The sequence below is a fragment of the Doryrhamphus excisus genome, chromosome 1, assembly GCF_030265055.1.
Source record: "Doryrhamphus excisus isolate RoL2022-K1 chromosome 1, RoL_Dexc_1.0, whole genome shotgun sequence".
NCBI classification, from domain to species: domain Eukaryota; kingdom Metazoa; phylum Chordata; class Actinopteri; order Syngnathiformes; family Syngnathidae; genus Doryrhamphus; species Doryrhamphus excisus.
This window is the reverse complement of record NC_080466.1, coordinates 26,194,421-26,210,588: the sequence shown is the minus strand read 5'-3', so window position 1 is coordinate 26,210,588 and position 16,168 is coordinate 26,194,421. Positions and strand designations below refer to the sequence as shown.

Here is a 16,168-nt window from a genome sequence, read left to right as displayed (position 1 = left end):
TAAAAATACTATATGTATATAGATACATATACACACTAAATGTATATATATTGTGCATTGTCTTGTACCGTTATATTTCTATACTATCCGGGAATAAGTTGTTGCATACTAAAATACTTTAAAGGATTTATTTACTTATATCGTACTACTGACCAACAACAAATTGATGGCAAAAACATATACAACTTAGATGATCGATAATACCGGTGCTGTATTTACTCGGTATCCAATCGATACCAAAATGAGCAGTATCGGTCACCCCCACTGAGTGAGTGGCCAGTGACGTCAGCAGCTGGGAAAGTCGTCTGTTTTGAGTGTTGGCCTGTGGGGGTCGCTGTTCGTACACAAGTACGAGAGATACGAGATGGATAGAAATATACAAACGTGCGGAGTAAAATAGACTTATGAGAGTATTCTCAAATGAATGAGAATATTCACAGGCATATAACATATAATATAGAACAATATATATTTGTTGATCAATTCAAAGTACATTTATGCTACACAAAAGTGTGTCAAGAACAGATTTATCAAGCAAAATGTAACATATGTAAACAAACACATCAATTATTGGTGTTTTGCAAACAAACTTGAAACAGATTCCTATGGAATCACATTAGTCAAGCACTAAACAATGTCATCACGTGACAATTTCTTTTTTCAAAATAAAGCCTTAGCAACCGTTGATTTCATGACACCACACAAGCACCCACAGGATGAAGACTGTGTGCTGCAACAGGTTGCCGGAGGAAAAGAAAGGAACGACAGTAACATTTGCACTTGACTTTTATTGAAAAGAGAGTTGAAGGTGTTTGGATGGCGGGAGGAGGAAGTGGAGCAGCAGCAGCAGCAGCAGCATACAGTCAAAGTTCAGGGTGAGACTGCTAAATGTCGCGGACCCCCCGGGGATCCACAAGTCTCTTCAATCTCCGGCTCCTCAGAGGAAGCGGACGAAGCCTCGAGCCGCTCCGACTCCTTCTTGTCCACTTCCTGTTGCGCTTGGATGTGCAGGATCAGACTCCTGATCTCCTCACGCTTTGTCTTCATCCTCTGCTGTGGGAACCACTCTGCCAGGTTCATGGGTAGATGGAAGCTTGTGATGGGATTCTGAATGGGAAGACCAACAGAACACGTCCAAACATGGCCGACAACTAGGAGGAGGAGTCAGCGGAGGTAACCAATTGTAGTGTCCCGTGTAAGTAGCAGTAAGTTTAATGGACTCAAAAGACTGAGTGTGGCAATCAAAAGTGTAAAAGTACACTTCTAATGGTGGTACGTGAATCCAGGTTGAAGGCTTACGGAAAAAGAAAGTACGCCACCCGCTCACCTCGAAGAAGCTCTCCACGTACTGCAGGATGTAAACGCCACAGTCGCTGAAGTTGTCCTGCTGAGGCACACGAGGACTCGAGCCCTTCATCACGTCCTTCCCAAAGGTGCGATGGCTCCCTTTGCGCACCTCCCACTCCACCTCCAGGTACCTGAAATCAAGTAGACACAGCCGCGTCAAGAGTCGCGACGCCATCCAAACTTTCAGTGACGGAAACGATTGGGCTCACTCTCGCAAAGTTCTGACCACCGTGGACCTGGTGGGACCACGCAGGGAGTCCATGATGAGGATACAAGGCCTGGGAGAGGGGGGGTGGGACAACAGAGAACCCTTTAAAAGCAGTCACAGCGCAAGAGCACCACCCGCAGGCCGACACTTGTAAGTGCACACTTACTGTTTACACAGGTTGACTTTCAAGGGCGAGGCATAGGCAGCGAGGGCCTCATCTGCTGGCGCTCCGTCATCACTGCACTCGTCCTGCACAAGGAAACTTGAACTATGCATAGCAGCCCCCGGAGGTCAGATGGACAAAGACAACGAAAAGAGGAAGTACCTGACTGGAGCTTTGGTCATCAGAGAAGGTGAATGTGTCATCGTTATTTGTGTAACAAACACGAATTCTGTGCAACGCGCCTAAAATAAAATAAAACAAAATACACGTCCCAGTTAGTGAAAAGTTGCTAGGAACGCTACTGATGATGTAGTTGTTAACATAGTTGGGACTCACTGAGGTATTTTGGTTCAGGCCCCCTGCTGGTGGCGCCGGAGTTCTCCGACGCAGTCCGCTCGTCAGATGGGACCAGGACATCAGAGCGGGGGTCCTCCGAGTGCCGGTCCAGTAAATCTGTGTCTGGGGACAGTGGACGGCAGTGATCCGGTACGTCCTCGACGGGAAAGTCCTCCACGGGGGCGGAGTCGGGCTCCCGGACCGGCACGTTGATGCCAGGGAAGCAGATGACTGCCAGGTACCAGTGAGCCCTAAAAAGGCCAAAACAACGTCAGGGGCGTGATGTCAAATGGCTGCCCCCTGCTGGTTGTCTCACTCACGACTCGTTGATGGGGACAAAGACAAAGTCCTTCTGGAATAGATCCACGTGCCGCGTCCACGTCTTCACCCTGTTGTGCCTCCGTTTGTGGATCCTGTGGACGCAGCGAAAGAGGAAGTGAGAGAAATGTGGCGGATGAGAGGCGGCTTCGACGCGGTTACTGACGGAAGGCTGCTTGTTTCTGGAAGGTTCCTCCTGTCCCTCTGGTTCAGTCGCTTGTAGAAGAAGGAGCTGAACACATGGATTCTTTGCGCATCTTCTTTCTTCAATTTCTCTAAAACTAAATACCTGAGAAGCACACGCCAGCGTTAAGAAGAACAACAAAGAAGAGGGTCAAATCTTGGCTTCGCTTACTTTAAATAAAAGTCGATGATGACATCGTTGAGGAACTCGCCATCGTTGAGGCAGTGAAGGTCCTCGTTGGTCACCATTATGCCACCTTTGGCAGGAGGTGGGGGATACACGATCAGTCTGCAAGAGCAGCGAGACCATCAGCATGAAGACGGCGGGCAGCCAGCGGCCAGCAGCACTCACTTGACCACCGGTCCCGAGAAGGTGGGCTGAAGGTCAGCCATATCGTCGTCGTCGTCATCAAAGAAGGCGCTGCTGTATTGGCGGGTGGATGTACGCGTACGGAAGGCCACGTTGGTGGGTGCCAGCGGGCACGTCCCGCTGACTGGCGATGACGGACGGGCACCTTGGGCGGTCTTCAACTGAAGAGAGGACGGCGCCGGTGAGACAGCAGATAACAGAAGCAGCAGAAGAAGCCGGAAGAACCACCTTGTCGTCCTTCTGCTTGGCGGCCTTGTTGAAGTTGACCAGTCGGGCGTTGGCTTCGTCAAAGTGCAACTTGGCGGGGAAGTTGCTGATGTTGTTGGTCCTGCCGATCTCCCCCAAGATGTCCTCCAGGATCATCTGCTCCTTCAATTCCAGGCCTTCCACGAAGATGAGGACTATGTACTTCTCGTCACAATCTTGGAGCACATCAAAGGAATTGTCACCGCCAGATCCATGCGCCTGCTTCTCCAACATTCTCCACTTGTACTCACGTTCTCCCGCGCAGTCGTACCACTGGCCGCCGCTCTCCTGCGACATGTTGAGCTGCGTGCGAAGGCGGACACACTCCTGAGAAGTGGTCTGGAAGAACAGGACGGGTAACTTGCGAACGCTGCACCACTCACAGCTGATCAGCTCGGAGGCCTGAAGGCAGACCTTCTCGGTGGTGTTGTACTCGGCACCTGGCAAAAACAGCAACTCAGCACCGTGAAGGTCTCACGAGGGAACATCTGACACGTACCTTCAGTTTCGAGCTGAATGTTCTCCACAGAAAACTGCGGGACACACGAGGAAAACCATCAAAGCGCATCTACCAGGAGAGGAAGGACATTCTCGGAGGAGGGAAAAGACCTACCACGACAGGCTTCTTCACCGTTCTGCGCAGAGTTCCCACTCGGACGCTGCGACACTGCAGGATGATGCTGTCGCACTTGCTCGACTCCACTTTGGAGCGCTTGCTTCTGGGGGAACATGGCTGCTTTCCAAACTGCAGCAAGAAAAACCACACCAGTGTTGGTGCATGCAGATAACGTTTACTAATACCGGCAACCAGCAGAGGGCGCTCCTATGACAAGACATGCTACGATACCCAAAAAGGCACAAAGTCTGAATTGTTGATGCAAATATTATTTCATTCATTCATTCATTCGTACGTTTTCTACCGCTTTTCCTCACGAGGGTCGCGGGGGGTGCTGGAGCCTATCCCAGCTGTCTTCGGGCGAGAGGTGGGCCAATCACAGGGCACATATAGACAAACAACCATTCACACTCACATTCATACCTATGGACAATTTGGAGTGGCCAATTAACCTAGCATGTTTTTGGAATGTGGGAGGAAACCGGAATACCCGGAGAAAACCCACGCATGCACGGGGAGAACATGCAAACTCCACATAGAGATGGCCGAGGGTGGAATTGAACCCTGGTCTCCTAGCTGTGAGCTCTGCACGCTAACCACTCGCCCGCCGTGCAGCCCGAGAAAACTTTTTGACCCTTCAAAATCAGCTGACTCAACATCGCCATCATACGTCCGGACACACCAAGTCTTTATGTTTATTAAACAACCACACATAATTAGCGTTTTGAGGACGAGACATAATTAGTATCATGACAACAAAACATGATACAGGAGTATCATAAACAAGTACATGATATCCACTTGTAGCTTTCCTGTGGGACAAAAACAAGCTCCAAACTAAATGCAAGGCCTGTTTTAAAAACAAAATGTCACTGTGGTAAAAAGTCACATTTGTAGTCCAAACACAAGAAGCTAAGTGGATAACTACGTAGCTAGCAAACTGGCTAGCGAACCACGGATTGCCAGGCCAAGTGTGTAAACAAAAGATGCGAGATAGGTGGACCTGCAATATGTTTGGGAAGGGGGTGATCAAACATGCTGCTATCATATGAATTCACACGGAATCCGTGAGGTTTTACAGATTAGTTGGAATTCTCGGACCATAGTGCTTCCATTGTCGGCTCCATACGGGTGTTGGCAACCCGATGTGAGAGCATGCCCATCGGTTTTGAACGACCTATCCTGACATATGCCAATCACAGTTTTTTTTTCTACAAAAATGGCCCAATATTGATGGGCGGATGAACGCTGACAGCATTCCCCACATGTCACAATAAGAAAGACTAGCATGTAGGAATCGAACCTACCTGGTCTTTCATCCTGGTCGGCCGTGGTATCATGATATTTACGTTGACATCTTCAAAGAACTCGGTGCTCAGCTCCTCCTCTTCGCCGCCACTTTTCACCGCCGCCTCCACTCTGCCACAAGAGGGTGCTGGAGAGGAGTGCGCCGAATCAGCAGGCTGCGGTGAGATGCTGTCCAGTCTGTTGACACTTCCTGTGCTGGCGTTGTCCGCCTCATCATCGCTGGATAAGACGACTGCGGACATCAAACATCAGAAGACCTTTCATTTTTCTTCCATTTGACTTCGTCCAGAAGAGACGCTTCACTTATCATCTAATTATATTCTGACATTTGGAAGGTTTATACGTCTATGTTTATATGTTGTGCACTGAAACCAGAGAGGACTTAACAGATATTAGGGGACTCACTGGGGCCTTCGATGTCATGCTGCTGGGTCTTCCGCCTCCCTCTGGGTGGATTCCGGACGTTGTAGCAGCTGGACGTGGCGGCCATCAGAGGACAGGGGCCGTTGACATTCACAGCCCGAATGGTCCGGCTGCTGCCGGCAGAGGGTTTGTAAAAGTTCTGCAGGAGGCCGCTGTTTGGTCCCGGGGAGGGCTGGGATCGGATGGACGAGCGGGGGGACAGCGAGGACAGCGTGCCCTGCTGAAAGGACAGACACGCCGGACTGTTGCCGCAGGCGTGACACTTGGTGCTGTCCTCGCACGGCATGCTGCACTTTCCGCACACGGTCTGGTAGGCATGCACCGCCTGGTGAGAAATGGGAATATACAGCTCATGTGCTGCTCGGGCATCGCCCCCCCGCTGGTCAGCTCACCTGGTTGGCTTCCAACGGTTTCCTCTTTTGCGGGACACGACGTTTTATGTTCAAGCTCTCGCCTTCTGCAAGGTTGCATGGACAGAAGTCATCAACGTTCTCTTAAGGACAGTGCAGTCGAAAGCTCTTTCTTTATTTTCATCAGGCTGCGGCACATTCTAAAAATACAATTCAGTAATCCCTCCTTTATTGTGCTTCACTGCTTCCAGACACGTCGGCGATAAGTCAATTTGCTAGGATTCCTTATTTATCCTTATTCGTTATTTATAAATGGAATAATTTCGGAGATAAGGCATAGAAAACTTGTTTAAAAAAAACAGCTTCCTGTGTAGAAAACCAGCTTTTAACATGATTAGAGTCCTCTAGACATGAAATACATAACACCGCTATAGTCAACTTTTCATTACTATTCATTCATTCATTTTCTACCGCTTTTCCTCACGAGGGTCGCGGGGGTGCTGGAGCCTATCCCAGCTGTCTTCGGGCGACAGGCGGGGTATACCCTAGACTGGTGGCCAGCCAATCACAGGGCACATATAGACAAACAACCATTCACACTCACATTCATACCTATGGACAATTTGGAGTGGCCAATTAACCTAGCATGTTTTTGGAATGTGGGAGGAAACCGGAGTACCCGGAGAAAACCCACGCATGCACGGGGAGAACATGCAAACTCCACAGAGAGATGGCCGAGGGTGGAATCGAACCCTGGTCTGCGTGCTTTTCATTACTATAGTAGACATAATCAGAAGAAAACTATCTATTTAAAAAGAATAGTGCTTGTGTATTTTTCAGTAAATGCGTGGAGGACAGGAAGTGATGGTCGTGGTAGTTAAGTAAAGTAAAACGTTATTATTAGGATTATTATAAACTGCGCTCGTTGTGAGATCATTCAAACCTGCAATAAAAGCATGTTGATCCGGTGTTCAAGTCTGGTGCTTGTGTGTCTCACCGCACATTACAGTAACATTACTGACACCCGCTCACCAGTGTTTTTTTTTTTTGCTTGAAAATGCTTTATTTTGATTACAAATACATATCATTTGTTTCAATACTATGTATGAGTTAATAATTCAAATACTTTTGAAAACCTGTTATAAAAGGGTGATATCCGAACCGCAATGTGGCAAATGATGACTGTTAATATTCCTATGATATTATTACTTTTTCTACAACAATTATAAATCCAACGGTGGGAAAAAAAAGAGCCAAAAGGCATAATATTAAAAAGTACGGCTACAGTCTGACTAATTTGACATGCAGGCTCTTTTTCCACATCTTCTCATACTGAATGAGTATTTTTCCACAAAGAAAGAACACAACACACCTGCTGTGTCAGGACACGTGAGAACAATGCTGTCCACTTCCAGCGCCGGCTGCGTGATGGTCAAGTCGTTCCTGTTGATGTACAAAGCCTGTGTTGATGCTGCTAAACTCACCACGACGATGACGATGACGATGACGATGATGATGACGACAGCTTACCTTTGCTTAACATCCACACTGCGGACGAGACATAAAAAGACAACATCAGCTATGAGAAGGAAGCGCCCCCGGCGGCAGGGCAATACGCCATGGCTCACCTTTGGACTGGTTTCTTTAAGGTCATCTGAGCGTGCTGAAAGTGGCGCCCCTGCAGGACCACCCCGTTGGTGATGCAGTTGCTTCTGTTGGGCACGAGCGAGGGTGCTGCTATGCTGCAAGAGGACGTTTTCACACTGGGGTAAGAAGTGCAGTGTGCGTGTCTTATTGTGCACCAGAGGGGGGGGGCCCACCTGAGCCGTTTGGGGGGAAGCTTTTGCAGAGGCCTCAGGTGACTGCTGGAGCGGTTTTCATACGTCCGCAGGGGCTCCGCCGACGTGAAGTGCTTCAGAGAGGGACTCTGCACACACAGAGAGAAAGCTGCATGTGAGGCTAATTGGCCTTTGGCCCCCAAACGCCTCCCCAAAAAACACATTAGTAGTAGCTTTGTCAGCTATACCACAAAGCTAACATGTCAGCTTTGCATATTCTGCTATTTAATCTGTCCAGTTACTTTTGAGCCCCTGAGATGAAGGTTTTGTGTTGAAAAAAATGCTAAAATAAAAATAAAAAATAATTATGAATAACTGTTTGGGTTTTTTTGGGGGGGGGGGGGGTCTATGGCCGGGAAACTCCACAAACCATAATCCCTTTAATGGTAAAATTTCATTTGAACATGCATCACATTACAATTGAGTGCATCCCATAATAAGTTCCCAGTTCCACATGTCCAAAAGGAGTAGGAAGAAGCAAAGCTTATTAAATCCTACCCCTCCATCTGGTACTTTTACAATCAGTAACTGTTACATTTGTTCACTTCCTGCTTTCCTAATATAATTTAAGGTTTTTTTTTGTATTTCTATGTATTTCTTAATTTATATATGCAATTAAGAAATTGCAAATTCCTGTAAATTCTGACTGATTTTTTCCCCAGAATGCATGTGGCCCAGAAGTCAACATGCCATGATGGAATGGAAAAAGAAGGGTCAACACTGCAAACATTGACTCTTCACAAAAACTTCACGCAAAACTCAATAAATGTCTTTGCCACATAGGAAATGTATGTAATGATACTTCAATGTACCATAGTAACATTTGACAAAAATAACCGACAACACTGAAAAAGCAAACTGTAAAAAAAAAAAAACAATACTTGTGCCAGGACTGTATGCTCTCATAAAACATCTTAGCTGCCCTTGCAGCTGCCTTAGAAAAGCAGATCCTTCTTTTTCTTCTTTAGTTATTCCTAATTGTATCTTTGAGGAAACTAAACAGTGGTCATGTAACGGACGCCAGCCAGTGCGGCTGCACAAGTGTACGTTGGTAAACCGCCTCTGCCTTAAGAGCTGCGTTGAACATTCGGTGGACCGTCCGGGCTTTTGGCCGAGCGGACAGCGCTCTTCTCTCCCATTACCGAGGGCCTGTGTTTGAGCCCCGGCGCAGGCAGTGTGAATCAGACGTGTCACAGTAACATTCATTCATTCATTTTCTACCGCTTATCCTTACAAGGGTCGCGAGGGTGCTGGAGCCTATCCCAGCTGTCTTCGGGCGAGAGGCGGGGTACACCCTGGACTGGTGGCCAGCCAATCGCAGGGCACATATAAACAAACAACCATTCACACTCACATTCAAACCTATGGACAATTTGGAGTGGCCAATTAACCTAGCATGTTTTTGGAATGTGGGAGGAAACCGAAGTACCCGGAGAAAACCCACGCATGCACGGGGAGAACATCCAAACTCCACACAGAGATGGCCGAGGGTGGGATTGAACTCGGGTCTCCTAGCTGTGAGGTCTGTCACAGTAACAAATGGAAAAATGAAGATTCCCCCCCATATTTTCCATACTTTTCCAGACCTGGTAATTTCTAAAAATCAAATTCCATACTTAGGAACCTTCTGTTTGCCAAACTGAGAAGGTTGTGGATGAGATGTTGGATCAGTACAGGAAGAAGGTGAGGAGGAAGTGTTGAAAATCCAAAAGGGTGGTTACCTTTTTTCCATCTAAGGATGCAGATGCCTGCTTGACCGTCTCCGGCGTGCTCACCACACCGGACCTGAGGGGGGGCAAAGAGAATAAGCAACAAAAGAAGTTTCTACAAAAGAGCGATACAAGTGAACACAGAATGGCGCTAACTTGAGTTTCTCCTCTTCCTCGCCGCCTCCAGCATGAGAGAAGCTCCAGTTGCGCTTGTAGCCGCCGTCTGGACGAGCCTCTGATCTTTCCAGAGCTTCACGTCCAGAAAAGAAAGAACGGCTCGTCAGTGGAACCAAAAAACTATACTTTTCCCTAAACACACGCTGTCAAACTTCGGCTCACTCTCTGAAACAGTACACTCAATGGCCACTTCATTAGGTACACATGCCCATCACATCCTTTCACTTCCAAAGATGATGCTTCACATCACACTGAGAGATACTGCTAACATGTTAGTGGGCTTATTTATGTACAAATATATTTATTCCATCTTTTCGCCTCAGCTTCATTTAAAGACTGTTTGTGCACTTCTGCAGTGTTTCATCCTATAAATTCTAATGCTATATAACCTGGAGCTAGCATAGTTGATGCTAATGACGAGGCTGGTATTTGAGCATTTGAAAGAAAATGTCGGTTCAATTAAAAGACCTTGTAAAAGTGGAGGAGCGACCACAAGAAGGCCTCCTATGCTGCAATCTCCCTTCATACTGCAAAGGCAGCTAGTTAGCGCTAACTGTTTCAGCTAACACTTGCTAGTTCACTTTGCTCTCCAGTCCACCGAACCGGACTGGACCGGACCGACTGTCTTATCCCGCCATCTCCTGATTCCAAACCCCCCCAGGCTGTCAGCGAGCAGGCGGGCAGCATTTGCCAGGAGAGAAGCCCTATCAGGCAGACAAGTCAGGCTAACGTTAGCCACTTAGCTGCAGCTATTTTGGACTGATTCTGTGACACCGCTTGATATTTGTCTTTGTCAGGCGTAAATTTGAGGGCTGGGTGTGGGTCGTTCGACACCGGAAGACCTGGGCTTACCGTGCAAGAAATGGCCTCTATTTTGGGCCATGTTTATTCCATGTTCGTCCTCGGATGATAGTGTTGCTCCTCTTCAGGGCAGGTTAGATCCGATAAGCAAGTTAGCCGCAGAAATTCTCTCCTTACGGAAGTGAAACACGCTGACTTCACAATAAAGGTATACTTGTTATCATCTGTTCAAAAACAGATCTGTTTTAAAGATGCATATTATGATTTCAATTGTTTGAATTGGGAGGCCTGATGAATTGAGACGTGGGTGACAGACACATCTTTTCCAATGAATGATAGTTGGGACTTCACGGAAGACCTTGGACATCCACGTGTACAGTGCATCCGGTTTTACAGCGGTAATTCCAGGTCACATTTTGTCCTTACATCCAAATGGAATAGAGGATATTTTGTGTCAAATTTTGAGGACAAAAGTGCATGGATTCCATTTTGGAATCATAAACTCCGGAAACAGTGAAAATGCTGTCAATGCTTTAGATCAGTTAATCATATTGTTTTATGCGTGCCATTTCATAACACCAGTCATGTTGCTTCAGGTTTGATTGCTACACATACTGTATATTGTGTATGCTATCTGCACATTATATAGGTAAATAGTTATTGCTCTCCTCCCCCCCGCAGGTTATTGCGGAGATAATAAAAAAACAACTCAAGCATCAAGTCTTTATTAGAAAAATATGTACAAGTCAATATTCAGTACAAAATAAACATTTGTTAGCAAAAAGACTCTTCTTGGGGATCAAAAGTTACCATTTTAAAATAAGCTGGCAAAAAACGAGCCTAACAAACCTCTGAAATAAAAATATATATTAAAATACTAACTTTGTGATAAAAAAGGCAGGGCACCTTTGAAAAACAGGTGACTTTTTTTGGCATTTTTAAATGAAGTTTCCTCCGCATCCTCACCAGGAAGTCTTCTCTTGCCAAACTACAGCAACAACATGTAAAGGTGAAAGGTCACGTACAAGTGAACAGGCTCAGTCAATCACACAGTAAGAATTTATAACAAACGTTCCCGACAAACACTTAAGACTGTTCACGCTGAAAGTCGTACTCCTCCTCCTCCTCACACGATCCCCACCGTGAAGACCGGCCGGTCGGCCCTGCTTGTCGTACGGCGACCAGCGGGTCCTGATGCGGTGCGGTCGGGAGCCACGCAGGGAGCCCCTCCCCCACCTCTCGTCAAACGTCTGCGCCATCACAAAGCGCACATCAACAGTTGATCAAGTTCAAAGCTGGAGTCATGTGTCACCTTACCGTCGCATCCAGCCTGCAGCGCGGGATGCCGTGCATCCTCACGGCGAAACATCAGGGAGGGCCTCGACACCTTTGCCCTGCTAATCGGGGTAACAAAAAGGCAGCAATTAGACATGGAAGCGCCATGAGGTCACGTCCACACACACACACACACGGCCTCAAGAGGACGACTTGCTGCGGTTTGTGACAAGTGGACAAGAAGAAGCCTCTCATGCGGAGAACAAATGACACACAAACATGCAAGCTGAGGAAGCAGGTCGTCCTCTGGGGACCAGCGACTAACTTCAACGCCCACCCCCCCAACCCCACCCCGACCCAGAGACTTGACTGACACACGTGTAGGGGCAGGGCTTACGCTACATCGCATGACAGCCAATTAGACAAAAGAAGCCGAGTGTGGGCATGAGGATGAGAACGTGACGACAGCACCTGAGGGTGTGGGTGGGGGGGGGTGATTTTGGACGGCATGCGAGGTGACACCGCTGGCAAACCTTATCTCCATTTTTCTTCCAAGGAGCGTTACAATTTGAAGGCAATTTGAGGAGAGAATTTGCCCAAACATGAATTGGCAACACAATTGGAGGTTTTGTACACGAGTGTGTGTATGTTTATTCAAGCAGACAAACAGCAAAGAATACAAGCCAAAAGGTAAAGCCAAAAATGAGGACCACGACGGTCCTTTACCGTTTTTTTCTTTTTTTTTTTTTCCTTCTTCAAGAACAAAACACGCATGACGTAGTGACAGTACAAACTGTTTTTCTTCTTAGCTAATTAAAACATGTAAAGCTAAAAACATACATAAAGCTAGAAGCCAAATGGACTTAAAAAAGAACATTAAAATATGTACAAAAAGACCTCTTGCCAGATGTCACCAATTTGGAGCGGACGTCGCGGGCCAATCACATGGAGTCTGCTTTACTTCCATTGTTGGCCAAAAGAATCCTGATAAAATTCCTGGTTGTCAGATTTGTACCCGGAATAGTTACCAGAATGGTCACCACCTTGGAGCGGTTGTTGAGCAATGGGTTGGGAGCCCCAGTTCTGATTATTGGTCTGGCGCCGCTTGGAATCGGGCTGGTTGTACCCGTCAGCTTTGCGCTTTCCTCCCACATTTCCACCGCGGCCACCCCGCGCACCACGTACCCCTCCTCGCCCTCGCGGCTGCAAGCCTCCTCTGGTGCCCCGACCTCCTCGGACCGGTCCGGGTCCACCGCGTTGGGTGAAGCCGGCTCTGCCTCGTGGTGGGCCGGCTCCGCCGCGCCCTCTGCCCGGGGAGGCTGCGCCCCTGGCGCCCCTGTTGCCCCCCCGTCCTCGGGCTGGGGACTGGAAGTCTTCGTAGCCATAGTAGGGGTCATCGTAGCCGCCACGGTAGTTGTGATAGTCATAGCCGTAGTAGTCATAGTAGTCCTCGTAGCCGTAGTAGTCCGGGGAGTACGAGTAACCACCCCGGCCGCTGCCTCGGCCCCGCCCTCTAGTGGGAGGCGTCATGTGGGGCGGGGGAGGGTAATAGTAATAGTCGTCATACCTGCCAAACAAACAAAGGAGGTCACTTGGTTGCAGTGAGTTGGACATGGAGGGAATAAGCAGGTCTTACATTTGTGTTTTGGCAGCTTGTCTCTGAGCTTTACGCTCCTTCCTTTTCTGGTCTGGCGGTTTGGCAAACACTATTTCTATGGGCTCTCCTTCCAGCTCCTTGCCGTTTAAGTTCTCCAGCGCCTGGACACATTCATTCATTCACTCAATCTCTCACTCGGCAGACATCAGCCAGCGCCTCCTGGGACGTACCTTCACGGCACCCTGCCGCTCCTCAAAGTGAACAAAGGCGTAGTCCTTCAGCTTCTTCACTCGCTCCAGCTTTCCAAACTGGCTGAAGCTGGTCTCCAAGATCTCCTCTGTGACGCTGTTGGCGAGGTTGCGCACAAACAGCACCTTGACCTGCAACAAGAAGACAACATGATGGAACACATTTGAGCATGACCGAGCACGAATCCCAACCGGTACCTTTGCCATGACTTCGGGATCGGGGTCTTCAATGGGGTCCGCCCACTCCACGTTCACCGCGCTGCCCCAGACCTTCACCTTGCCGCTCATTAGCCGTCGCCGGGCCTGAGCAGCAGTTTTATGGTCCTCATACTCCAGGAAGCAGAAGCCTCTGTTCTTCTTCTTGTCGTCCGGCTGATGGTAGAGAATGACGTCACTGAGGCCCTCTAGAGGCAGAGAGGAGGGAAGCAGGCTGAACGTTTGCTCTACAATGAAGAGAGGAGGGGACCTCTTTACCTGTGACTTTAGAGAACTCTTCCACAATCTGCTCCTTTGTTTTGCTTTTGGGGATGGAGCCCACAAAGAGCCGGTTGTTGGCCACGGATATGCACACGCCGATGTGTTTGCCTGGGCGGATCTCGTAATTATTACACTGCGGGATGAAAACATCACAAGGCTCCAATCCGGGACAGTGAGATGAGGGAGTACCGAGGGAGGGGTTCGCTCTCCACTCACCAGCTTCACTGCCTCCTGAGCAGACTCTTTGGCGCAGAACGTGACAAAGGCATAGCCCCGGTTCAAGCCACTCAGAGGGTCCATCATGAGCCGCAGGTCCCAGATAGGCCCCGCCCTCTCAAAGAGAGGAACCAGCTCATCTTCAAACAAGTCACGGGGAATCTTCCCTATAAATATCTTTGATATAAAGCAGAAACACATTGAAGACCAGCACCTCTCCAGGGTCTCATTCCAAAAAATAGCAAATGTACCTCTGTTCCCACAGTGGGTTGGGGTCCCGTGTACACCGACTCGGGTGGGGGTCCACCATATTTTCGCTGGCCTGTTGTGACATCAAGAGTATAGCACGTTCTGTCCAACAGTTCTTTGATTTTCCCCTCGTCTGGTCCTTTAGTGGAGTCTGAAACTTTAGTCCCTTGTTTTTCCCTCTGCCTGTAGGTCTTCATCACGCCACACAGATAGGCACTTTTATTCTGAAACAAACCCACAAACCCACGTTACAACATGAAACTGCATCAGACCCGAACCCTTTTGGTGCGTACCTGAACATGTGACAAATCGCTCTCTTTAAACTGGACCAGAACCTGCAAGGCCCCCTCCTCTGTGAACTCTTTCAAAGCTTCAATAGCCCTTTCATCAAGGTCACTGTGCGCTACCAGCCCTGACAGACGGACAGCATTGTTAGAAAGCAAGTCCACATTGTGCTAGCTGGACATTCACCACATTTGTCCATCCAGTCCAGTCAATATGATCATACTTTTCACTGAGGACACGGATTCAGCGGATCAACTCTGTTATTCTAGGAGGAATACACTTGTGCTAACCTGCTATGTAGAGTTCATCAAGCTTCTCCGCCACTTTCTGCGGTAAGCCGGCTTCCAGCAAGGTCTGGAAGTGTTCCGAGCGTGTGACGGCTGCTGTTGTGTCCATTGGTTCCTCCGTCCCGTTGCCGTTGACGTGATCCGTGGCCATGTCCTCCGACATCTGCCCGGGCGAGATAGCAGCAGCATTTATTATCACAGCACAATGTTGCACTCTAGATGCCTCCCGACGTGTACACAAACACTACAGCTATACTCCATAACAAGTCCACCACGCCTCTGAGGGCTAACATTAGCTATTTTTTACTGGCTGGCTCGAACGTTGCATGCCTACTGCTTCGTCCCAACGCGGCGTCAAATCGGAGCAATTCCAAATAACCTCCGATACTAACTTGGGCACTTGGGCCATACACGTGTTTACTGTTAAATAAGCAGGTAATGAAAGCAGGCCTGCTGTACAAAATGCCGGCTAGCAATGCTAACACCTAGCCAATGTCGGTGTGCCTCACACTGCCTTTGAAGGCGACACGTGCAACTTTTAGCGCGCAGGTGACAAACCTAAGTATTCCAAAAGGTGAACGCGATGCAGATCCGCCGTGATGAGCTTTTTGTCCCCAAAACTAAAAACTAAGCAGGGTGCCGGTGTTATGTCGGCTTTCTTTAGTCCAGTCGAACAAAATGGCTCTGCCGCAGGCCTAAAAGCACGGGGTTTCTTTAAGTACTTTTCATGGGCAGCACATTTTTCATACTTCCGGTTATGAATATTGACTTTAATCAATTTAATAAGAATCAATCGCAACTGTGCTGTACTTATAATATCTTAATTGGTATCTTTGTCAACTATGTTGTTTAACAATGGCGTCTGCGACAGGTTTTAACTTCATTTTTCATTTTGAAATCCGCACTATACTTTTATTTTGAAGTCAATCGGAAACGCGAATTGATGTATTACCGCGATTTTTGTCGCTTTTACTCTTTATTTGAACATTTCGCTCATTTTTGTAAATAAAGATCAGAATCAAAACATACAATTTGTACATTGTGTAGATTTGTGTATCAAGTATGTTCATTTAAGTAAGTAGTATGCATGTTAAGTAAGAAAATTAAATTCTTGAACGAGACTATAGTCGGTGGCGAATAC

General features: G+C 47.9%; 2 protein-coding genes across 4 annotated transcripts; both read right to left on the bottom strand.

Annotated features, from left to right (window-relative positions):
• Window positions 1-510: 510 nt before the first annotated feature.
• Window positions 511-10,695, bottom strand: senp6a (SUMO specific peptidase 6a). The gene is made up of 24 exons (XM_058072163.1): window positions 10,445-10,695; window positions 9,572-9,665; window positions 9,428-9,491; window positions 7,689-7,795; window positions 7,497-7,610; window positions 7,399-7,416; window positions 7,241-7,311; window positions 5,911-5,975; window positions 5,501-5,843; window positions 5,095-5,327; window positions 3,785-3,916; window positions 3,671-3,704; window positions 3,423-3,611; window positions 3,154-3,347; window positions 2,908-3,086; window positions 2,728-2,844; window positions 2,539-2,661; window positions 2,375-2,467; window positions 2,055-2,305; window positions 1,881-1,960; window positions 1,722-1,804; window positions 1,557-1,625; window positions 1,328-1,478; window positions 511-1,107 (listed from the first exon to the last, which is right to left on the bottom strand). The coding sequence occupies exons 1-24, from the start codon at window positions 10,473-10,475 to the stop codon at window positions 871-873; spliced, it is 3,072 nt and encodes a 1,023-aa protein (XP_057928146.1). The 5' UTR covers window positions 10,476-10,695; the 3' UTR covers window positions 511-870.
• Window positions 10,696-11,104: 409 nt separating this feature from the next.
• syncrip (synaptotagmin binding, cytoplasmic RNA interacting protein) lies at window positions 11,105-15,740 on the bottom strand. Of its 3 annotated transcripts, none has more exons than XM_058067715.1 (12): window positions 15,586-15,740; window positions 15,031-15,190; window positions 14,749-14,867; window positions 14,458-14,679; window positions 14,207-14,383; window positions 13,988-14,123; window positions 13,712-13,917; window positions 13,496-13,645; window positions 13,305-13,426; window positions 12,854-13,235; window positions 11,711-11,790; window positions 11,105-11,643 (listed from the first exon to the last, which is right to left on the bottom strand). In XM_058067715.1, exons 2-11 carry the CDS (start codon window positions 15,188-15,190, stop codon window positions 11,749-11,751), a joined length of 1,716 nt encoding a protein of 571 aa, XP_057923698.1. In that variant the 5' UTR covers window positions 15,586-15,740; the 3' UTR covers window positions 11,105-11,643; window positions 11,711-11,748. The 3 variants fall into 3 exon arrangements, with proteins under 3 accessions (XP_057923698.1, XP_057923702.1, XP_057923687.1); XM_058067719.1 differs by having other exon boundaries at window positions 11,711-11,787; XM_058067704.1 differs by lacking the exons at window positions 11,105-11,643; window positions 11,711-11,790 and having other exon boundaries at window positions 12,288-13,235.
• Between the last annotated feature and the right edge of the window lie 428 nt (window positions 15,741-16,168).